At 34.6% G+C, this 22,492-nt stretch overlaps 5 protein-coding genes across 8 annotated transcripts in view; 3 read left to right on the forward strand and 2 right to left on the reverse strand.

Moving 5' to 3' along the window:
• Positions 1-8,713, forward strand: part of LOC148179265 (limbic system-associated membrane protein) — a 138,443-nt gene extending 129,730 nt beyond the window's left edge. Inside the window, exons 6-10 of one of the 2 annotated variants that reach the window (XM_088030552.1) lie at positions 1,054-1,228; positions 5,106-5,308; positions 5,359-5,611; positions 5,748-5,795; positions 7,258-8,713. In XM_088030552.1, coding sequence (XP_087886678.1) covers positions 1,054-1,228; positions 5,106-5,308; positions 5,359-5,611; positions 5,748-5,795; positions 7,258-7,370 — 792 coding nt within the window. In that variant the 3' untranslated portion in view covers positions 7,371-8,713. The remainder of the gene's footprint in view (positions 1-1,053; positions 1,229-5,105; positions 5,309-5,358; positions 5,612-5,747; positions 5,796-7,257) is intronic. The other variant, XM_088030553.1, reaches the window with a different exon arrangement.
• Positions 8,714-9,938: 1,225 nt separating this feature from the next.
• LOC148179266 (clavesin-1-like) lies at positions 9,939-12,120 on the reverse strand. Of its 2 annotated transcripts, none has more exons than XM_088030219.1 (7): positions 12,029-12,120; positions 11,066-11,235; positions 10,873-11,023; positions 10,573-10,825; positions 10,417-10,527; positions 10,259-10,361; positions 9,939-10,209 (listed from the first exon to the last, which is right to left on the reverse strand). In XM_088030219.1, the coding sequence occupies exons 2-7, from the start codon at positions 11,184-11,186 to the stop codon at positions 10,058-10,060; spliced, it is 891 nt and encodes a 296-aa protein (XP_087886345.1). In that variant the 5' UTR covers positions 11,187-11,235; positions 12,029-12,120; the 3' UTR covers positions 9,939-10,057. The 2 variants fall into 2 exon arrangements, with proteins under 2 accessions (XP_087886345.1, XP_087886346.1); XM_088030220.1 differs by lacking the exon at positions 12,029-12,120 and adding an exon at positions 11,562-11,725.
• A 332-nt stretch (positions 12,121-12,452) lies between these two features.
• LOC148179267 (alpha-tocopherol transfer protein-like) lies at positions 12,453-13,809 on the reverse strand. Its single transcript, XM_088029917.1, has 6 exons — positions 13,586-13,809; positions 13,391-13,541; positions 13,088-13,340; positions 12,926-13,036; positions 12,776-12,878; positions 12,453-12,729 (listed from the first exon to the last, which is right to left on the reverse strand). Exons 1-6 carry the CDS (start codon positions 13,704-13,706, stop codon positions 12,584-12,586), a joined length of 885 nt encoding a protein of 294 aa, XP_087886043.1. The 5' UTR covers positions 13,707-13,809; the 3' UTR covers positions 12,453-12,583.
• A 403-nt stretch (positions 13,810-14,212) lies between these two features.
• Positions 14,213-19,167, forward strand: Cc2d2a (Coiled-coil and C2 domain containing 2A). 2 transcript variants are annotated; one of them, XM_088030844.1, is made up of 10 exons: positions 14,213-14,399; positions 14,453-15,090; positions 15,142-15,282; positions 15,326-17,098; positions 17,148-17,607; positions 17,658-17,819; positions 17,869-18,147; positions 18,195-18,458; positions 18,517-18,867; positions 18,914-19,167. In XM_088030844.1, the coding sequence occupies exons 1-10, from the start codon at positions 14,385-14,387 to the stop codon at positions 19,115-19,117; spliced, it is 4,287 nt and encodes a 1,428-aa protein (XP_087886970.1). In that variant the 5' UTR covers positions 14,213-14,384; the 3' UTR covers positions 19,118-19,167. The 2 variants fall into 2 exon arrangements, with proteins under 2 accessions (XP_087886970.1, XP_087886969.1); XM_088030843.1 differs by having other exon boundaries at positions 14,453-15,282.
• Positions 19,168-19,475: 308 nt separating this feature from the next.
• l(2)05287 (WD repeat-containing protein l(2)05287) lies at positions 19,476-22,409 on the forward strand. Its single transcript, XM_088050611.1, has 9 exons — positions 19,476-19,632; positions 19,681-19,885; positions 19,938-20,714; positions 20,765-20,949; positions 20,998-21,152; positions 21,355-21,720; positions 21,771-21,937; positions 21,984-22,160; positions 22,209-22,409. Exons 1-9 carry the CDS (start codon positions 19,559-19,561, stop codon positions 22,299-22,301), a joined length of 2,199 nt encoding a protein of 732 aa, XP_087906737.1. The 5' UTR covers positions 19,476-19,558; the 3' UTR covers positions 22,302-22,409.
• The last annotated feature ends 83 nt before the right edge of the window (positions 22,410-22,492 follow it).

Raw genomic sequence — 22,492 nt, forward strand, 5'->3', positions numbered from 1 at the left:
AAATATTTTATATCTCACTCAATAATATACATGCAAGTGTTGCAATTTGAGATGAAAATGAACAGACGAACATCACTTCGTACAAATATTAAATTAATCAAAAACGTTTCCAAAGGAATATTAACTCTAAATAGAAAGTTTTCGTATGAGAAATAAAACCAATTACGAGCAATATTAAACAACTGCATTCTCCTTTTGCTTCGTTTGTTGTAGTTGTATCAAAGCGATTTGTACTCAAACAGAATATGAAATAGAGACTAATTTTTACAATATTGTACTCAGTTTTCAAAAGCTACACAACTAATTATTTTAGTCAAGCTTGATGTGTTGTGAAGTTGGTCGTCTATTATTCATATTTTAGTGGCGTTTAGCATTCAAATTCTTGGAAGCTCGAAAATTTTCAAAACTCAAAAATATGAAAGAAACCTTTCTATAATTTAAGATTCTAAGGAACAGGCAATCTAGAAATGAAAAATATGAAAGTAGCTAATCAATAATTACGACTGCTTTGTCCTTTTCTTTTCGGCCCCAGTTTACTGTGAAGCAAATGTAAATAACATTCTATGGGTTAATTAATCAAGTTTAAAGTTCTTTGTTTTAAAGACGATAATTAAAAATATCGATCGTAGCAAAATAAACACAACTTAGGCAAAATTAATTCCAACCACCTAAAAAATATAGAAACTAAAAAACCCGTTCTATTAATTCGATAGTTCGAATAAATATTTACATTTAATATCTGGAAAAAGTAAAATTTATAAACCGATTCTCAATTCGAGGAAATGGTTCGTACAAAACATCACCCAAACAAACGAAATAAAAAAAGTAAAGCACGCAAATACTTTTTAACGGTAGTACATTTAGCTACAAACAGAAATAACATTAACAGTTATTACAAACGTAGCTCAGATGAACGAAAAACGAGATCTCTATTTTCTGCTTTATATGCTGTTTTTCTATTCTGTGCAAATTATTACAGTCTAAAATTTCACTCTTTTGAAGCGTAATTTTTCCCAAATCCCTCGTTAATTATTTCCCGTATTTCATTTCCAGGTGCTCTGGTACCGGGACACGATGCAGCTGGATACAACAGAAAGAAGAATAATGGAGTCACGCGGATCCAGACATACACTCGTGATTCGCAAAGTACACCGTTCCGACTTTGGAAATTACACTTGCGTGGCGGATAATCAACTGGGAAAAACAAGAAAGAGCGTCCAATTAACCGGTAAGATTTATCACAGCCAAATAACATTGCAGGATAAACAACAAAAAACCGGGAGGTCGTACATCACTCTTGCGTCAAGAGTCCTAGCTATTAGGAAACGATAAGCAAAACGACAGAGTCAATAGACGTCGATTAAACGAGTTCAAGTTCTGATGAGAAGCGACTTACAAATTCACAAAGTTTCCCGAGAATGATAATTGTTTAAACAAATTTGTCAGTTGGAGAAGTCGAGGATCTGTCGATGCGGTGTCGGTAGATGAAATGTCTGATTCCGCTGAAACTGGCGCTTGATGCAAATAATTGAGCTTTCAATAAAATTACTCTACTAATTTAGATGGATTAATCTTGGAGATTAATAGATAATTGCCTCAAGTTTACAGAGTAGATTTGAAGATATGGGCGTAAAGCTACATTAATTAGCCATTTTATCCAGTTTTAACTGTAAAATTATTCAGAGATTAAACAGAACCAGGTTGGGTTAGTTAGGGCAATGAAAACTATCAACTCGTTGCTGTTGTCCTGAAAGTTTTATTATCCCGAACGAGAAAAGGAAATAAACGCTTCCACGTGCAGTTTATTGCCAACTATTTCCCGACAAATAAATGATTTTTCAATCAAACGAAAGCAAAGCGTCAATAAATTTTATCTTGTTAAATATAAAAAAATAATGTGAACCGTTGGGGAATCCCAGATTTTGATTGAATTTTCGTGTGCATGTAGATTTGCTGGATCGGAAAATATTGCTGCTGTCACTTTCATAAAGCGCATTCACTTACCAGCTTATCACGACAAGGAACGATCCAAAGTGTTGTTATTATGATCATCCTTCAGCGAATGTGCTCGTTTGGTGCGTTTAGAACTCTAAATTGTATGTTTTTGGTTTTTTTTTGTTTCAAATTGACGCAGCTCCTTAGAAACGAGCAAAACGGTTCGATAAAATTGGGTCAATGTTTCTTATTATTAAGGGATTTAAAACTCGAAGATGAAAAGAACGCAATAAGAAAGCATTACTCTATCAATTGCTGACACTTATATAATTGATTTAGAGTTTTTATCTAACTTTAATTGACCAATTAAATTACTTCGTTATTTGCAATTATTAAATAAAAAATTCTAAAGTAAAACCAATATAACATTTTTCTTTTTGATGTATGCATGACGTTTGTTTCCAAGCCTACTAAATATTTAGCTTAATATAGGCAACCCAAAATACGCTTTTCTTTATCTACTTGTAGGAATTTCGCAACCAGGCGACATAATGACATGTTCTCAAGCTAGTGGTGGAAAAATGAATAAAATTTATTAACCAAAAAAAATCTGACACTTTGTAACTGGATTGAGTTAACAAACGTGTCTCCAAATTTGACAGTTTTAAAAAAAGTATGAAGTATATAAAAATAGTCAAATAAAAAACACAATATCAGTGAATGTGATCAGATCAATACTTGATTAATGTAAATTAGAAAATTCACAAAGTTGGTATTTTCATTCTTGTAATTAGGAATTAATTAACACTTCTTCTATATTTAAAAGGAAAAACGTGCATAGGATGCTATGAGATGAGCATAATTGTTCAATTGGAAAGTTCCAATTTGAGACATCGCTAAAAATTTTATTATACACGGCCCTTACAATTATTAAAATTTTATTCCACAAAAGCCGTAAAAACGACAATAATTTTTAACATAGCAATGTTTTTAAGCCCTTAAATTTATGACAGGAGATAGGTACAACTCCCATCGTTTCCATTCGTCATGATACAATGATGATGAAATAAATGTTTTAAGACCGTCTTATCTTTGTCCATTTTCCATCAATGCTTCATTTAATACGAGAAGTTCGTTACGTTTTTCAGCGCTGCGGGAACCATATTATTGATATTTTATACAAAAATCAATTTATCACAGTTGCAAATAAGAAAATGAGTCGCGACTCTATTGAATTACGCTGAAATTTAAGATGCTACGTTCTATCAACGTCCCAAATGAAAATATTCGTCATCCACTGTTTAATCATTGACTTAACCTCATTACGTTCAGAACTAAACCTTATTAGAAACAGATTGGTGAAGCGCATCTCGTAATGGCATGATGCAGCATCTCAGTCATAAGCTATTCCCTTAGCAGCGACAAGCAGTAAAACTCAATTAGTCGTCATTTCAGCCGTGAAAATGTTCACCACAGGTGCTCCAACACATATCTGCTCTGTATATTACCATTAGATGTCACCTTTATGGATCAGTAAAACAGGAAATACAGCAGTTGTATGTTCCATGTTTCGTATTGTTTTAGTTCTGTCCGCGTGTACTGTCTATTGATTCTCCATCATAGTTGATTGCAGTTTTGTCGAAGGTAATATTGAAGGAAACATTCATTTTGCGTGAAGTAATTACCGGTGCATACAGTCAATGTAACGTTTTTCATAAAAGGATTTGACATAGATGGATGATAGAAAATGCAACGTCTTAACGATGCAGCTTGCAATCATTTTTAATATGAACTCCGGTGACGGCTGCCCCACAAATATAAAGTTCGCCACATTCCCAAAAGAGTAATAAACTTTATTACTTTTTTTTATTTCTTTACGTGCGTAATTGCTCACTTCGTCGCGGCTTTTGGTAATTGTAACAGTTGTCTCAAAATTACGAGGCTTTTGAAATTATGAAAATTTAAATTTTTACGTTTGACAAAAAGTTGATGAGAACTCATCAGCGTTTCTGCGGGTCATGGGGAATTTCTTTGATGGTCTTACCGCACGGCTTTCGAAATGGCGTCACTTTTCATTACCACAGCTAATTAAAAATCGTTTCGTACAATTTGTAACATTTATTTATTAGATTAGGGGAAATCTGACCGTTTCAAAGCATAGTTTTATCAAAACCGATGAACTAGAGCGAAGTCAGCAAATTTTTCACCACGATAATAAAATTAATTGCGTAAAAACGGTTTCCATGTTAACACGTGTGCGTGTAAAAACTCCCACAAATCGATGAACAAACATGTTGAAAAATGTAACACCCCATGAACAAAATGAGCAACCAAAAATTCATTCATTTCCTAAAAATAAACTTGGAGTAAAGCGTCTGAATAACAAAGTTTTTTAAGTTTTCCAGATAAGCGATTGCGCCATATTTTATTTCATCTTGATTCCCAAGCGACAAAAGTAGAAAATAAATAAAAATAAAATACCCAGTCAGTCATTCTCGTATAAGAGAGCACGTTGTGAAAGTTCTCCGACGCAACTTTTCCCGATAAAAGACTTCAGAAATGGAGCCACCGTGAAAAAATCCGTTTGCAAGTGGAGTTTTTTATTTTTTATTTTTTTCAAACAAATCTGCTGAGGCGGAGTTTACGGTTGTCTTCATTGTACTTTTTACAACTGGGCGACAATTATTTTCTTGCAGATCTACCAACTTTTTCAAGAAATAATTAAGTTAACATAGTCAGGGATTTAATTAAATTATACATGCTGCCGTAATGGCATGTTAAAAAGCCAATAAAAGAGCATGAGAAGATAATTTATTCTCGTTTTGTTGTTGGAAAGCTTGGCTTGATATGCATGTACATTAACTTTATTATACACCAAGAGGAATTATTTATGGGTAATGCATTCATTGTCCAAACTCCGAACTTTTATATAATTAACTCGGAAAATGGCTTTGCTTTTTGGGCGAATATAGTCACGTTTAATAAAACAAAAATGGCTCGATTATAAAGACTCGTTTCAAAATTATTGCGGCTTCAACTTTTGTTACGAAGTACTGGAGCCATAAATACCTTTACCTTTCACAAAATGAGAGAAACTGTAAATTTGAGCTGATAAAACTAGTCATTTCCCAAATATTTACGTGATCGTACTATTAGACTAATTTCTGTAGGCAAACCCAACCCGGCAAAGTTCAGCAGCGCCTCCAGAGGCAGCTGGAAGGACAGCTACAACATCACCTGGGCAGTGGAATCCTTCAGTCCCATTGAAGAATACAAACTCCTGTTCCGGCGAATGCCAGAGAATCCTGGCTCAGAGGATGGACATCCGCAGCCGCTGCATCACCAGAGTCAAAGGAAATTTAATCTAGGAAGGGTAATTACCTCATTTCTCCTCTCATTGTAAAAACGAATTTAATTTTTTAGGAAAATAAGACTTATGGTGCCGTTTTCTACAACGTTGGCAACGGTTACGGCCGCCAGATCATCGACAGAAGAACAGATTGGCGAGACGTTATTCTTCCAGCAACTCCAGTGCAGCCTTCCGGTTTCCAGACTATGAGTTACGTCATCAGAGGTCTCGAACCGGGTCAAAGTTACGAAGCAAAAGTGCAAGCACGGAACAAATTTGGCTGGAGTCCCATTTCCGAAGCTTTTACGTTTCAAACTACAGAGACAGGTCAGTATGAGTTATGCATAAAATAGAATATTTACTAGAGATGAGCACTAAGAGATAAAATAATTGTTTATTTGTTACATGCACCGTGTCTACCATGCACCTTCCTTCGTTGATTTGCACTTTTTGGAACGTAAAGACTTGACTTTTCCAGAAAGACCCCAGTCTCCCAGGCATGTCTATAATGGTAAGAGTAATGATGAGAAAAATTGTTATTTTATCTATTTTAGTTGTTCTGGTTGACATTCAGCCTCGACTGCAAAATAAAAACAATTTTTTATACTTAATAAAATCATACATAACTGACCTGAATTTAATTGTTGAATTTTTCAATGGCGTCAATAGTTTTGAATATACGTAGTGTTGAAATTCCTCATTTCTTGCATGCATAGACTCGAAAAATAAATTTTAGAAATTTTTACAAGAAATTATACAAAAGTTTTGGTAACATACAGTGTCCCAGAACTCGCGCCCCATAGAGCAAGGGAGGGTGCCGACAGCAATACAGATGGTAAATTTCAAAACAAAAATTGATTAAGTTTAATAGTATTCAAGAACTGATAAAAAGTTAATAACCAATCCCGAATGCTTATTCGAGAAGTGGAGTAAAAGGCCATCCCAATTTCCTAGGCAACGAGAGTCTAATATTCATCTGACCAATGGATGATAGTATGTGTCCATAGTTACCAATTTTCAAATTCTGTTCAGCTTCACGATTGGCTACAGTTTTTTTGTCTTATCTCGGTTATTTTTTGAGTTAATTAGAATTAGTTAATTAGTTAATTAGTTAATAGAAATTTTGATTCAGAATTGTTGCCTCCATAAACCCTTTTTCTCTGGGGCTCGAGTTCTGGAACACCTGTATAACAGCTAAAAAATATTGTTTAAAAAAATACTTCTTTTAGAAATAACTTTAATTGGCTACTATATCTCACCGGTATATTTTTCATAATAGTCATGTAAAAAAATTTCGAATTCATTTTCTTAGTCTATGCAGGCGAAATTTTAACGTTGGCATTCTGGCCAAAATTGTTTACAAATATTTGATAAAGTATTAAACTCTCGAAGGTACCAAGTTTCGTTGAAAATGGATGAAAAAAAAATTGGGTGGCCTTCTTCCCTTGAAATGTACTCAAATAAGAAACATGCAACAGTACACATAAATTTAAATCAATAAAATCCTTCATAAAAAGTGTAAAGTTATGTAAAAGGTCCGCCAAATTAATTCAGATAATGTTCTTTCGGATTTCGATTTTTTAGATTGTAACCAGATATTTTTACATTTTAGTTACGTATAAGAAAATTTTTATTAAATTCAGAATCTTCAGTGTAGTATGGAATTCCCATTTGCGGCTTTGAAACTAAAATCTAAAACTAAACATTTTCTGCTTTTTTAAATGTTAACATTGTTTATCATCCAGCGAATGCTTCATAATGCATTTTAATGGATTTTATCTTTAATAAAACCAAAGGTCATTGTGTTATTTTTCTATGTTTTAAGAGATACTATAAAACTTTTGTTTGCAATCCCTTTTTAATAAACATAACTCTATTCATGTAAAGCACAAACGTATCCCGTCTAACAAAACCAGTCGTAACTACATATAATGTCATGTATATGTCAGAAGTAATGAGTTTGTTTGTTACAGAAAATGAAATAAAGGACCTTGGAATAAGAATATACAGCGGTTCTGCAAGCTCAGTCTCGAAAGTGGCCGTAACCATGTGCATCATATACAGTTTCCTAAAAGTCCTTAACTAAAATGACGTGCTCTTAGTTTATGCATTGGACATTTTCTTTGTAAAATAGATTCACTAATAGGTATCACACCAAATCGTATGATTTCCGGCATAATGTTTTCAACGCATCGTTGATAATGTTACGCCTATGCTATAAATGTGCACTTTGTAAATGATAACCTTATAATTTCTTTGTATAAGTTTTTTATACTTGCCTATTAAATAAAAGCGAAACTAACATTATAATTTCGCAATTAGAACTTACGACGATTCTTTGGATAAGTAACTCTGTGTTAAATCCTAACATAGTGCCATATAAATTGAAGCAATGTAATTGTTAAATGTTTCTGCTAAATTAATGATTTATTGTCATAGTTAAATCTTCTCAGATAAAATATTTCGTGTTACATTTTATATACGTTGCTGCCACTTGTTAAAACACCGAATTTCAATGCCGGCGAACATTTAGTTTTGGGAAAAGTACGCTTACACGTGTAAAACACGACAGAGCTAGAGATTTCTATTTATTTGTACATACATAAAGCGGTGTTTTAACATTTAAACACTTATTTAAAATTGTGTTTTCTGTAAAAGGGTCCAAATAGCCTCTGCTTTAATTATTTTGACCGCCCCTAATTCGATGAGCCAGCACAACCGTAAAGGTCATATTTGCACCCCCTCGACAAACATTTATTTTTCTCATCCCTCTGACAAACTAATCGATTTGATAACTGACCTTAAAGTTAGTTGTTCTGGCCATCCCACATGTGCTCTTTCCTCTTAGTTGACAAAAATCTCTTAATTGTAAACCTGCCATTATATACGTACCTACGCTAATTTTTATATGTAAATACATAGCATAGTGAAGCTTTTAAAATATTTCTACTTATTCTATATACACAGTATTACTGTAAATAAATTAAGTGTATTTTAAATTAAAGAGTTAAATTAAGATTAGCTCTGGTTACGAAACGTCCAGTTTCAAACTCGAGCTCCGTGATGCAAATGATGAGTGTATGGCTCCATGTGTAATTTAGAAAAGATTATTTTTATTATGTATAAGATAAGCAGCTTATAAGTGTCGTGATATATGATAATCATACTCTTATTAACTACATTTTAGATTAAACTTACCACCAGATTTTATTCGGCCCTTCGAAATCAAAAGTATACTAGGCTACTAAATATGTGAACTGTGTTATTTAACCACTTTTATGTGCTAATCGAAGTGAGACTTAAAGTGCAACATGGACAAAGTGGAGGGGTTGGATAAGTTTGAGGCGTTGTGCTTCGCAGAATTTATGATATGTATGTCACACACGGAACTGAATAATTAATATATGAATAAACCATGTTTATATTGTAGATGTCTTCGTTTATTTACCCTAAACTAAAATTAACTATATCCTTAATCCCTCATTTACTTATTATTCTTCTATAACTTCAAATTACTGAGACATACGATTCTCATAAGTTAAATCAACCAAAATTAATGGCAAATGATAATCAGAAACGCTCAGAACAAACAAATATGTAAGATAACATCATATAGAAGCCCGCGTGAAAATGGAGCCCTCTCTGTATGGAAGGATGAAGCTTTAAACTACAATGTAGATGAAGAGTTTGGAGATTTCTATTATCTATTATCAGTTATCTGCAAAGAAACACTGAAATTCTGAAATTTTCAGATTCTTTCAGGGGTTCAGGTTCTGAAGTTGTTAGATCCATCTATAAAGATCAAAGACAATTTGTTAAATTCACCGATTCCTAGATTCCAGATCTTACCTTCAGTTTTTATATTCCTTTTTCATTTTCCCATATTTTTATATGATCAAGTTATTGTAGTCTTAGGATCGCAGATTCGTAATTTTTTTTTAGTTAAATAACCCCCATCGAGCCTTACAAAAACTCGACAAAATTTTGAAATTAACACACGAAATTTTGTCGGACGAGTGAGTTATGGTACGGACAGGACCAATTTTGGAAAACAAAAAATCAAAAAGATAATGAAAATGTTGCGTATTTTATAGGAACATACAGAAATATGATCAATTCCAAGTGAAGTGAGTCACTCTAATTTTGATTTATCCAATTTTAACAACACTTTTTAAACCAATTAATTTTGACCAAAATGGATACTACTTAACACTACGGTGACCAAATGATAAATTTTCTAAAAGTTTTCTAAAAGTATAACACCTTTGCGCAAACGTTTTATTTAGTCGTTACAATTTTTTTTCTGCCGATTTTTGTAGCAATGTATCATTTTCTCCTTATTTCATCTATAAACTCGATTTTATGGATTAAAACCGGTATTTAAATTATAATTTTATTTGAATTTTGTGAGCAAACACATTTTACAGTCACTCATTCAAAAAAAATTTTCATTAAAATGTTTTTTTGAATCGGAGCCAACCTTGGACTGTAAATATATTTTTTCTTTATGATTCTATATTTGAATGTATCTGTATACAATATTTCTGTTATTAAGTTGATTTTCTAATAATCTAAATTGTCAAATAAAATATCACAGGACCAAAAACATATCAATTACCTATACATACTAATAAATTTTATAAAAATCCTAAAATAAGAACGAAAAAAACACACTTCTATTTATTATACAATTTGAACTTTAAAATCGACCTCACCACAACCTGCAACCTTCAAACTCTAATAAAATACGACTATTTCTAATTCTAAAAAATTCTAGTCAAGTTCAAGTTTCTTAAAAGTGCCTTCCATCCCAAAATTTGAATTCGCATATTTTGACTTTTCAACCCTCTTTGACTCATCGACAAATTGTGTCTCATGCCACTTGAAAAAGTCTACATTTTCAAGAATACGTTTTTCAGTCTCACCTAAAAGCAATAAATAATCAAGGATCTTCACCATAACAAATGTTTTTACCTTTTAAAATTTGGCAAGAAGGTAATTTTCCACCTATATCTTCCGGCAAATACTCTGGAGAAACATCTTTATACAAGGTGTTCAGCGAAGTATGAACTTTAATCTGTTCAATAGATAAGATTAATGTTAATTAATGTAAAACTAATATAATATATTACCAAATTAAAAAGTTCCTTCGCCATAAATGGTTTTAATAATGCTAGAAGTTTATCAACAATTGAAACGGCGTTAACTAGATGAATTGATTTGACTCTGACAGGGATGCACTCCTTCAAAATACTTTTTTATTGCTAGTTTTATTACTAGAAAAATACCTGAATGTATTCTAGCGCCACTTTTACAACGGACAAATTCATTCGTGCTAAATGTCCTAATGAAAATCCTTCAAGATCAAAAACTCCGATAATTCCTTCAGGGAAACCGTTCTGGTGCAGATCTAAACATGTCACTAAACTTGTTAAATTGCAGGATTGCAAAAAATTGAATTTTTCTGCTCTTTGATCGATCCACCGTACCACGAAAATAATATGACCTTCTGAAGTTTTCCGAGGCATAATTCCGCAAAGCCTGAAAGTGTCTGTATAAAGTTAAAAGTGCAAAATTTTGCATTTTACCCAGTATGACATGATATCTTTACTACATCTTCGCCTGGATACTCAAAAACATGAGGATTGTGAGATCTGATAGAAAAATAGCTGTCGATGACGCCCTTAGTCCGTTCAATATTATAGTAGGTGCAGTGAAGGAACAGAATTAACTGCGACTCTAAAAGTTTGATTAGAAGATTTTTTTACAGAAAATACTGACCTTCGATTTTTGGCAAATGCGGTTGTTTTTTCAGCCATTCTTGTAAAATCTCCACGTCTTCGCGTTTGATCTTGGGATCCCTTTCGTAGAGTTTTTCTGGCTCGATGCAAGAGAACGGCATTTTGAATAGACAAAGTGGCAAAGTGCAAAATATAATTTGTTTGCAACAACTGCAAGTACAACTTGTATTTTATAATTGGTTGTAATTAATATAGAAATGGATTCTTGTAAAAAAGTGTTAAAATGGAGAAGGAAAATGGTAAACAAAATTGTAATTTATCAATATTTCCAAGTTTAATCAATATTTAAAAGAGAATTAAAAAAATTAATCGAATTGTAAAATAAAATAAATCATAATAATATGCTCGTACCTACTTCAAATGTTTTACCTACTCCGAATTTAAAAATTATTTTTTTTCAAATAAAATTTTTGTGACTTAAGTTATTAGTAATCATTTTATGCAAAATTTCAAAACCGTGTTCAAAATATACGTACAACAACAAATAACTGAGTTATGGTCGATTAAAATGTTAAGTTGCCACCAGAAAGAAAAAATTTCGAAAGTCTGGAAATATCGGCGATCCATGTCTTGGAAACTATGACAGATAACGAGATGTGATTTTTGTCATTGTTCTTCTCGCATTTCGTTATCTAAAAATTCACTTTATTAATTTTAATTAGAATTGAAAAATTTAATTAAAAAAAAACGACTAAAACAATGTAAATCTACGAATTTTGATAAAAAAGTATTTCTACCTAATTAGGTAATGTACAAAAAACTAGAAATTTATTCAGTTTAGTTAAAACTTAAAAAAATATCTTAGAACAAAGCTTATAGTCAATACTACTTATTAAAAAACAGAGTTCTACACATAAAGCCATTCTCCCCTCCAAAGGTACATTTTCTAAATCTTTTCTAAGCGAAGTTTTAAGCAATAAATTAAACAAACATTTGTACTTACCTATAAACGTCGATTTCGGAACTGGTTACAAACCTTGATGTATTTAAATTAACTAGTTATGTTTTACATTATGTAGGTAGGTAGGTATATTATTTACTACAAATAAGTTTAATATGACAGTGATATTATTATCTGTTTATAACTTATAATTTATTTGCAATTATATTAATAATATATTTTTTGTAAATCTTTTTCTAGTAGTAATAGGCATTAGTTCAGAGTTCATTTTATCAAAAGAATACCGTCAAATAAATGTATTTAATCTCATTTAGCAACATCCAATTTTATCAATTTCGCACTAGGAACTAAAAATAAGTTTCCGATTTGTTACAATCTTCAAATCTCTAATAATAATTTTACTCATCAAATATTGTAATTTTATTTACTCCCAGACAATACTATTACAACAAAAAAATAAATAATATTCCTACCTAACATTTTATTCAGTAAATAGAATTATAAAAAATTGAGCTGATTTCACCTTTTGGCAGCCTGATTTGCATAATAACACAATTCCAGTTAGTTTTCGTTTATTCAAAATGTTTCATTTTCATATTAATCAATTGCAAGTTTCTTAAACGTGCCGTCAACACCAAATCCGGAACTTTTCGTCTGTCCAATTCTTTTTGTTTCATCAACAACTTGCGAATCGTGCCACTCAAAAAACTCATAATTTTCCAGTAGATTCTTCAAATTTTTCTCTAAAATTCTAAGTTACTAATCAATCCCTCTCGTTTATTACCAAACCTTTTAAAATCTGACAAGAAGAAAGTGTACCACCATACTCTTCCGGTAAACAATCCGGACCAACAAACTTGTAAAAACTCTCAAAAGTTGGATGAAGTTGTAACTAAAAGCAACCCGTTAGCTTTGAGAATGTACGGAAATATTTCGTACAAAGTTGTAAACCTCGGCCTTGACCATCGAGTTTAGCAATGACATTACTTTATCCAAAACTGGATTAACGTTAATGAAGTGAATTCCTTTGATTCTGACGGGGGCACCTTCCTTAAAATTGCATTAAACTGTGCAGATTCGCTGGAGCGATAAGATACATACCTGAAGATGTTCCAATGCATGTCTGAGTGCACTCAAATTAAACTTGGCTAAATGAGTGAAAGTGAAACCTTTAGCATCAAAAACTACGACACCTCCTCGTTCAAAACCGTGCTGGTGCATGTATAAAGTGGATACCATGTTTACCAGATTTTGCGAATCAGAAAAATTATAATTTTCAGTTTTAACATCTACCAGTTTTATCAACATAATGCCGTAACCTTGAGATGTTTTCTTAGGCAGTATAGAAACAAACCTGCAGATATAAGATTGTAGTTTTTGATCCACTTAAAATTAAAGTCGTACGTTACAGATAATGCTTTTCTTAAAGCGTCCTTGCTCAGCGCATTAAAAAGATCCGGATGCTGTGTTCGGATTGTGAAATAATTGTCGATTGTGGTTTTTGCCGCTTCTATTCGATAGTAACAACTATGAAGGAAAACCACAATTTGCATCTCTAAAAAACAATTACAATCGGTTATAAATAAATAACTGACTTGCCTTCTAACTTAGGTAAATGTGGTTGCTTTTTTAACCATTCCTGCAAAATTTTCACATCTTCCCGTTTTATTTTCTTGTCTTTTTCGTAGAGTTTTTCGACATCAACACAGACGAACGGCATCGTTAAGCAGTGATAATACTAAAACTGACCAGTAGTATACCTTACTTGATGCTCTGAGCAAATTTTAATCATTGAAATTCAAAGTGCGCAACAAACGACCTCAAATTAGAAATCATTATATTTGTTAATTACGGAAAGTTTATACTGGTAACTTTTGAACTTGATGAGATAACCAATCGTAAACGTTATTTTGTACCAACTTTTTCAATTTTACGTGCAATAAAAATTTTAAAAGAGCATTAATGGAAAATTGAAATATTTAGAAAGGGACATCATGTAATATCTTGTCTGAAAGGAGTACGAATAATTGTTTCTAAATGCCCAAACGATCCAAAAAGACATCGAAAAGTTTCTAAACAATCTTCAGAAATTTTCAGGAATTTTTTAAAACCTTAGCAGTACGGGAGCAGTTTTACAAATTTCTAGGAGTTCTAAAGAAGCCCTAAAAGTCCAGTACCGTGTCGAACAGTTCTAAAGATCTTTGGGATGTACTAAGTAACCTTTAGTCTTCTTCACGCGCCCTGAATAATTCCGAAGAATCTAGAATAATCCAAATTCAGCAATCTCACTATTGATGAAATTACTAATAATGAGAGGAATTTTAAGGGTGACCACTGAAGCGAAGCAACAGGTGCTTAGCAACGACCCAACACCCCAATACAAACAAAACCATAAACAATGTCAATTTCACTGGTATTCTATATTTTCAAAACCATTCTAACATACTAACAAGAAATAATTTGTAGGATAAAATTCACGAATTGAACTCTCCCCAGGGAGCCTCCTCAAGAAAAACTAGAAAAAACCGAGTAAGATCACCACTGCACGAACCACCCCTGCACCTCTCGAAACGAAGCGATGTCTTCGAGCTGTTTACCATCAAGACCCCTCAAAAAGTACCCTCCGACAGTCAGGACACATCAGAATTCTCTGATGATGTCTTCGTTAAGCCAAAGCCTGTCTCCCTATCAAGCCCTGGTCACTCCGAAACAAAGTCGTATCGAGAGAGAATCAACGATAGGTTTAGAAGTGTTAAGGAGAAAGCTGGGAAGTCGACGAAACGAGCGAACGTGTTTAAAGAAGCGACGGAGAAGATAATGTTCGAGAAGGTCAAGAGAGAAAGCAATGATCTTGATGCCGAGTTGGAAGTCATGAAAGAACGCCTGAAGTTGGGAAAAACTCATGAGAAGAAAGATGTATACGAGTTTTTTTGTAACGAAAAGTGCCTCGAAGTTGAAGAAAAAGAAACTGAAGATATTGATGAAAATATAAAGTCGACAGAAAATCCGAGTGATGAGCGCGAGAATTTCGAGTTTGAACTACCGAAGAAGTGTCGCGGTCTTATGAAAATGACAGAAGACACCCTTTATTTCAACGCCAGAGCGTACGTTACCAAATTTTACGAATCCACACGGTCCAAAAACCTTAATTTCAGAGAGCCCGTGGATATTATCGACAAGATAGAATCTGAAGAACCTCGACTCCTGGAGGAAGAAGGCATTTACGTTGCCTCAAAACTCAATATACCCTCCCGGCATGTTAAACTTCTTGAGCAGCGCTTGTCACGAGACCACAAGTGAGTGTTACGTTTTTTTTATACTTTTTTAATACTTTAATAGGAAATGGTTCAACTGCGACGGTACCATGAACATCTTAGAAAATCCCTGTCGCGACACCTCATATCGCCCTTGGCTAAAGCACCTTCCAACAGCCGAAACCTCCACGTATATACCAGCAAAAATCGAAGATGACGAATGTGAAGAAATCGTCGTAGTTAGTGAAAATCTTCTCCACTTGCGCATTTCATCGCTGAAATTTCTTCATCATCCTCTCTTCAGTATTGAGCATGTTCACGCTGAAAAACTCAAAAAACTTTTCTCTGAGTATGAAGACAGTGTCTTGAAAAACGACTTGACACGACTTTGTCGCCGGTTGGAAGGTATCCGCCGTATTTTGAAGCACTGGGAGGAAAACTCGAGTCAATCTGGCGACCAGTCGGACAAAGAAGATGGTAAAGTGGAGGCTTATAAACGAGATATTAGAGACTTGCAGGAGAAGGTTTTTCTGGAAGGGAAGAAAGAGCGTGACCGAATGAAAGAAATTTTACAGACATGGAAAACTATTAAGAAATTCAGAGAAACAAATAAATTTTCCAACACGACCCTCAGACTTATTATAAGAAAAGAAAAAGTTAATTACGAGGATGATCAAGAGCAGTTCCACCACAACTTCGAGCAAACCTACGAAGAGTTGCTTGAGTTAAACAAAGACAAATCCAGGCGCAAACGACAAGACGACGAAGAAATTAAAGAGGAACTTCAACAGCGGTTTCGGGAGAGTTTTAGAGCACCAGGAGAACCAATTCTACATTTTAATCTCACGGATGAGAACGAAGTGACTAACAGTGTTGATAATCCTAAAGAAGTAACCCGAAGAAACGTTGTAGCGTCCACAAAGATTGCTTTAAAGATAACGTGCAACAAAATGGAGGTGTGTAAAACCAAATGGGTGAATCTGACGAATGATTTTATTTGCTCCTTTAATGAGACCATCTCGATTCAACTTATTACGATTCCCAAGTTTGTGGGGATAGAGATCATCGAGCAGCCGAAATCGTTAATCAAAAGAACTGTTGGTACTCTCTCACTTAAAGTTCCTGCAAGAAATGTCGCTGAGAAGACTAATCAGGATGTCTACTTTGAAAAGGACGAAATCGTTCATTATAAGCACGAAGGAGTTGGAAGTGGTGTTAAAATCAATGATTTGGCAGATGTTGAGCTCCATACATGTGGTTCTCTCACCTGTTCCTTATCGTGGAACGTTTCTGTGAAATCTGAAGAAAGTCTCGAGTACACTAAGCAGATTTTCAATGAAATAGTCAACAAAAATGGAGACATTAATCAAGAAAAACTCGCTCAGTGGATCGAACAGCATAAACCAGATCCTCAGGATCCACGCAATTCGATTTTATACGAGTACTCCTTAGGAGTGAGTGATGTGATTTCGTCAACAATACAAAAGAAGTATTTTCGGTTAAACCAGAACATGGAACAATGGCAGTTTTGCGATTCCAAAGTTCTAGAAAATAATTTAAGGTTGCAAGTTTTGCAACTACGAAACAGAAACGAACCTGAATTTGATCGGATGACTGTGCCTAACCGAATAAAAGAGATACCACTGGATATTCTATCAGACTATAAAAGAAGAGTGGAATCAGAACGAGAGACAATACTAGACGATGACGACGATGAAGACGAAATTGACAAAAAGCGAAGTCGGGGAAGAAAACTTTTGAAGCAAATACAAATTCGGGTGTTTCAAAAATGTAAGAATTCTCAAAACAACCTAACTTTTGAGGACGTGATCGCTGAGAAATTTATCCCACAGTTGGAGTAATGATAATTGATGAATTTTGTCATTTTATTTGTTTGTTGTTTTTAGAAAAATAGTCAAAGATTTTGTTGCAAGTTTCTTACGATGGTTCCAATGGAGGCCCATCTTGCCTCCCGTACCCCAAAAGGAAATTCGTCACCAAAAAGTCGTTGACTACGACCTCCAAAGTCAAGTTAGAGTGGTCATTAAAGTCATTTCTGCTCTTAACTTACCGTCGCGACTTGAGGGTAAAACTGAAGTAGTGACTCCTTTCGTGGAAGCCGAATATAATTCAATGACTCTTCGAACCTCTACAAGACAGGGAGTACACCCTACTTGGAACGAAACTTTAGTTCTACCCTTAGAGCCTTCCCATATGGACTACTTAAATCCTAATTCTCTTAATGGAGCAATAACCCTCAATATTTTTGATCATAAAGAAAAAGTTTTGTTAAAATTTGGAGGAGAAACGTGTAGAACTTGGTTAGGAAAAGTAGATATTCCTCTTTCAGCATTTTCTTGTAATGGGGTAGGTGTCAATCAACTGTGCGATTTTAAGAGTAATTTTACTCGTTTTAGATACAAGGAATGTTTCGAGTTAAAACACCAAACTTCTTGTTTGGATATGAAGTTAGGAATATGGATAAAAACAAGACGAGGAATCCGCAGGTCAATCAGATAACGTTTTTGAATCTTGAAGTCCACATTGAGCCAAATATTCCAAAATTGAATCCCGCAATTGTAAGTAAAACTAAAGTGTTAATAACAAAGAATTATTTTCAAGTTACAGGAAGACCTCCCTTGCTCGGATCTGCCTTACATAAGAGATCACGCTTTCCGCTGGAACGAAGACTACAACACCAATTTCCCCAACCGCAAATTTTCAGTTTTTGCTATAGACACTAATGCCACAACATCTTGCTTGGTGCGCTACATCAAACCTTTAGAACCCCCTCAAATTAATTTAGATGGCTTCGATGTCACCCCCGAACAGTGTGCTCGATACGTTTCATTAATCCCATTTATGGACTGCAATCAGTTTTATAAAAACATATGGCTTCCAGTCGATGTACTGATTTGTGTGTTTCTAACTGTAACTGATGGAATTTTTTGTAGAAATTTCTTCACTTCATGGTTGGATCAATTTTCGACCACGCCATAGCTCTCACTTGTTACTTTCTTGCTTTGAAAGTAGAAGCTTGGCTTCTGCTTGGTTTTGGACTTCCGCATGGAACTACAGCTTTTGTGCTTGTTAAAGAGTACAGTAATAATGAAGCTGTGGTATTTTCGTTGTATGATGTGGTTTATGGAGAAAAAATACAATTGACTGATGTTTTTTGCCCGCTTCAAAGAGTTTTTTGTGTGGTCAATGAGCGCAATGTATGTCTCGAAAACCATTTTTTATTATCTATGTATTACAATAATCCGATAACTACAGATTTGGGCCAATATTCAAAGAAACGATGACGTAACTACAATGAGATTCGATTTCACGCGACGGTCGGATTGGTTGCCTCTCTTTAACAACAAAATTGGAGCCCCCACGAATTCAATTCATGGAGACCTCATATATTTGCCAAAACCCGCGACAGACGAACTGGAAATTATCCTAGATAGAAAAATCCGAAAAGCAATAGCAAAACTAAGACGGTTGGATCGAACGATATGGAATCATCACGTCTCCAATAATTTTAAACAGATTTTAAACTCTTTAGAAAAAACTGAAATGTTCAGAAAGAATCAAAGCGACACATTTGATGAAATTCGAAAAATTACAGCCAAGTTTAAGGTGGGTTTCATGAAGAAATTACCGATTGTTTAGTCGTAATTTTCAGATATGGGGGCACCTGTTAAACTCCGATTTTGTCAACGTCAGTACTGTGGTGAAAAAGGTAAAATCTTGGGGTTTGCATTTGGAGGAAGATGACAACGCACAATACGCATCTGCTGTGTATGTGAGAGCTTATCCCAACCAGATATTGTCAGTTTGGGTGTTTCTGGCTGTGATACAACAAAACGAAACGAACTTTCCAAACTAGGGTCCGGGAAATTATACGCAGACTGTTTAGTTTTATTTCTTAAATACAATAAAGTTAATACCAAATTGAATAACTTGCAAATTAAGAAGAACATTAAAAATAAAAATCCCGGAAATGTTTTTTACGACTGTTTTGTTTCCTTTGGTTCAAAAAAAAAAGAATAAGCCGAGTAAATATACACATAATCAGTAGACATCAGTCATCGTATAGTGATTCTTTTAGATAAATAAATAAAAATGTGTAATCGAAGAAAAAATATAGTACAAAATTCGCATATATTGTCCCCAGTCCACTCGTATGCAAAAATGTTCTAGCTCGCGGAAATATTTGTATGTTGTCATTTTTAGGGATTTTTCGTCGTCACGGGCGATTACGTCCTGTTAATACCCTTCTGTCAAACTTTCACAAACATGTGCTGTTAACCTCACTTTTTACCGTTTCATGGAAGTTAAAGTAAATTTTATAGCAGGAGGCTCCTTTGTGGAGCTCCAACCCCAGTTTTCGGCAAATTCCGAGTAAGCCCTTTTTGTTTACTAGGTCCAGTTGCATTAAATTTGTTTCAGAAATGTGTACGTGGCATGGAAGAACAAAATATTAGGGTACAATGTAAAAACTGGGGCTTTATTTGCCGAATTCAAAGGAATAAAAAACAAAATCGTCGGCTTCGGGGTGCACTATTGCGACTCGTATGAGTGTGTCACCGCGTGTTCGTCTTCAGGAGAACTGATCACGTGGAAAATTGTTACTTTTTTTAAACTGTTAAATAAGGTAAGGAAGTTGCTAATTCAAACTAGGAATAATCTTATATTTTTATTTTTAGAAACTGGACAAACGGAACATTCTAACGTTTCATATTTTGCCTACACAAGGAGCCCCACAGGCTCTAATCTCATTTAAACAAAAAGATATTGTTTCTTTTCATGTCATAGACTTTGCTACTTTTGAAAGCAAACCATGTGGTTTGACAATAACCCCCGCGCAGTTTTTTGTGGATGTTTGCCGCAACAAATATTTTGCCGTCTCTCAATACAGATCTTTAAATGTAGTCAGATTTAATGATATTTTGAAAACATACACGTATTGCATTGACAGCCCTAGAAGATTCACCTGTGTTGCTTGTCATCCTGAAAGTGAGACAATTCTAACAGGCGACAACACAGGACGCTGCGTCGTCTGGCAAAACGTCTTCACTTCTAAGCCTTCAAAAGCTGTCTACCACTGGCACACCCTTCAGGTGAAATGTGTGTCATTTTCTGCTAGTGGTAGTTATTTTTACAGCGGAGGCGAAGAATCTGTTCTGGTTAGATGGCAATTGGACAACCACTTTGAGAAGAAGTTTCTTCCAAGACTGCCTTCCTCTATCACAAAGATTAGCGTGTCTCCCAATAACACTTTTATTGGAATTTCAACTGATGACAACGCGGTTAGAATTGTTGATTCAAGATTTGAGAATGTTAGTCTTATTCAACACTTGGTCATTGGGAATAATTTCGAAACTGGGATCGTCGTGGACCCGAAAACGAAAGCTCTAGTTATGAACGGAAACGTGGGCCAAGTTCAATTCTATTCCACCTTTGATAACAATCTCTTATATAACGTGCGTAAGAAGTGATTTGTTTGTTGTGTTTTTTTAATAGTTTTTCTCAGGTGGATGTCGTCGGTCAGAATAAAATAAGTAACGAGAGAAGTTGTAAAATAGAAAACACGCAAGTTTCGAAAATTGCGATTAGTGAAGGCGGAATTTGGATGGCGTCCGTGGAAATTCGACGAGATCCTGAATATTCGTCGGAGTTAAGGTTGAAGTTCTGGAGATTTGACCTTGCTATACAAAAGTGGGTTTCGTATTTTTGTAACAAGAGCTACATTTATTGTTTTTCCAGTTTTAAACTAAACACATCAGTGGAGGATCCACATGAAAGTCATGTGAACGCCATGGCGTTTCAACCGACGGACAATGAAGAACTTAAGTTGGTTACAGTGGGGGGAGACAAAAAATTTAAAGTCTGGCACTTGACTACTGTTGAAACAGCTGAGAGTAAGTAAAAATTTCCCGTTTTATTCATCGTTGACTAAAATACCATAGCATTTGGGAGGCTCTGTATTTTTTTTAGATGTTGGTATGCCTCAATTTTTGACAGTTCAACTATGTAATCAATTGACGGAGTTGGGGCAAAAATCCAGAGCTACCAATCCATTGAATATTTTGTACTTATTTATTATTTCACTTCAATTTTTAGAGAAAAATGAAATTTGGAGGTGCTTATGCGTGGGCTTTTATCACGACCTCGCCTGCAAAGACTTGTCCTTTTCAATAGACGGTTCTTTAGTGGCGGTTTCGTTTGGCAACACCGTAACCACCTGGCTCCCTGACTCTTGTCACTTAAAGTGTTCTTTGAGTCACCCCGTATGTAAAGAAGAAATCATCCAAGTGGAATTTGGCACCAGTAATCAGTGCCACTTACTGGTAGCTGCAAGTGCCGACCGATTGAGCGTTTGGAACTTACTAACTCTCACCATGATCTGGACGGTACCAGTAAATGTGACTGTTCTAATAGCAGACACTGTAACAACGAACATGGCGATAATAACGAAAGACAATTCAAGTTTGTGTCTTTTTTTTCTAGTTGGAACTTGACTTATACATGCTTTTCAGTTTTTGTCTTCAGCCCCGTCTCCCCAGAGCCGGTTTTTTCAAGCGATACGCTACTGAAGCAGCATTCCCGTATTTATACAGCAGCTTTTGTGCCAAGTAAAAATAGCAACGACGCACGAGTGGGGTGGTATCAAAGGTCACCGATTTTTTTCCTTGATTCTAAAAAGGTAAAATGGGGGAAAGGTTATACTCGTGAATAATTTATATTCCTAGGAATTGCATTGCGTGGGTTGTGAAGAAGAGAGCTCTGATACTTCTGCTGAAATCTATGATGTTGCAAAGTCTATGTTTAGTATGACAATACCAGAGGTTCAGTTGGATAAAAATACAGAAAAGGACCCAGTTCAACACTTGTACCTAAATGATATGGGCCAAAAAAGTATAAAAAAGGTAATAATATTGGAGAATGATGACAGTTGGACTAACTGATTGTTTCAGTATCTGGATGCTCCCATTCAAACCATGATTCCGATAAGACTTATGTGTGGTTCCCTCTTACGATCTATGGTGCTGCAAAAACAGAAATCCTGACCATAAGTTCTCAAAGATCAATAAGTGATTTATAACTTGGTCTTTGAATCTGAACTATTTTACGTATAGTTGGTTGTCTACTTTACCAAATAAATTTGCTAAAACCTCGTCCCCCAGCTTTATTTATCTTGTTTTCATTGTCGAATTTTCCTAATTTTGTAGATGTTGCATATATCTTACGCAAGAGCCAC

The sequence above is a fragment of the Gnatocerus cornutus genome, chromosome 2, assembly GCF_029298725.1.
Source record: "Gnatocerus cornutus isolate USDA-ARS CGAHR chromosome 2, icGnaCorn1.1, whole genome shotgun sequence".
Classification (NCBI taxonomy): Eukaryota; Metazoa; Arthropoda; class Insecta; order Coleoptera; family Tenebrionidae; genus Gnatocerus; species Gnatocerus cornutus.

Excerpts from the sequence above, each read along its gene's own strand:
- LOC148179266 (XM_088030219.1), bottom strand. The coding sequence starts at position 11,186 with ATGCCGTTCTCTTGCATCGAGCCAGAAAAACTCTACGAAAGGGATCCC. Across the intron at positions 10,528-10,572 it reads TGGCGCTAGAATACATTCAG|GAGTGCATCCCTGTCAGAGT; the intron begins GTATTTTTCTAG and ends AGTATTTTGAAG. Across the intron at positions 10,210-10,258 it reads TTCTTGCCAAATTTTAAAAG|GTGAGACTGAAAAACGTATT; the intron begins GTAAAAACATTT and ends TATTGCTTTTAG.
- LOC148179267 (XM_088029917.1), bottom strand. The coding sequence starts at position 13,706 with ATGCCGTTCGTCTGTGTTGATGTCGAAAAACTCTACGAAAAAGACAAG. Across the intron at positions 13,542-13,585 it reads ACATTTACCTAAGTTAGAAG|AGATGCAAATTGTGGTTTTC; the intron begins GCAAGTCAGTTA and ends ATTGTTTTTTAG. Across the intron at positions 12,730-12,775 it reads TTCTTGTCAGATTTTAAAAG|AGAAAAATTTGAAGAATCTA; the intron begins GTTTGGTAATAA and ends TTAGAATTTTAG.
- Cc2d2a (XM_088030843.1), top strand. Across the intron at positions 15,283-15,325 it reads CGCTTGTCACGAGACCACAA|GAAATGGTTCAACTGCGACG; the intron begins GTGAGTGTTACG and ends ATACTTTAATAG. Across the intron at positions 18,868-18,913 it reads AAATTACAGCCAAGTTTAAG|ATATGGGGGCACCTGTTAAA; the intron begins GTGGGTTTCATG and ends CGTAATTTTCAG.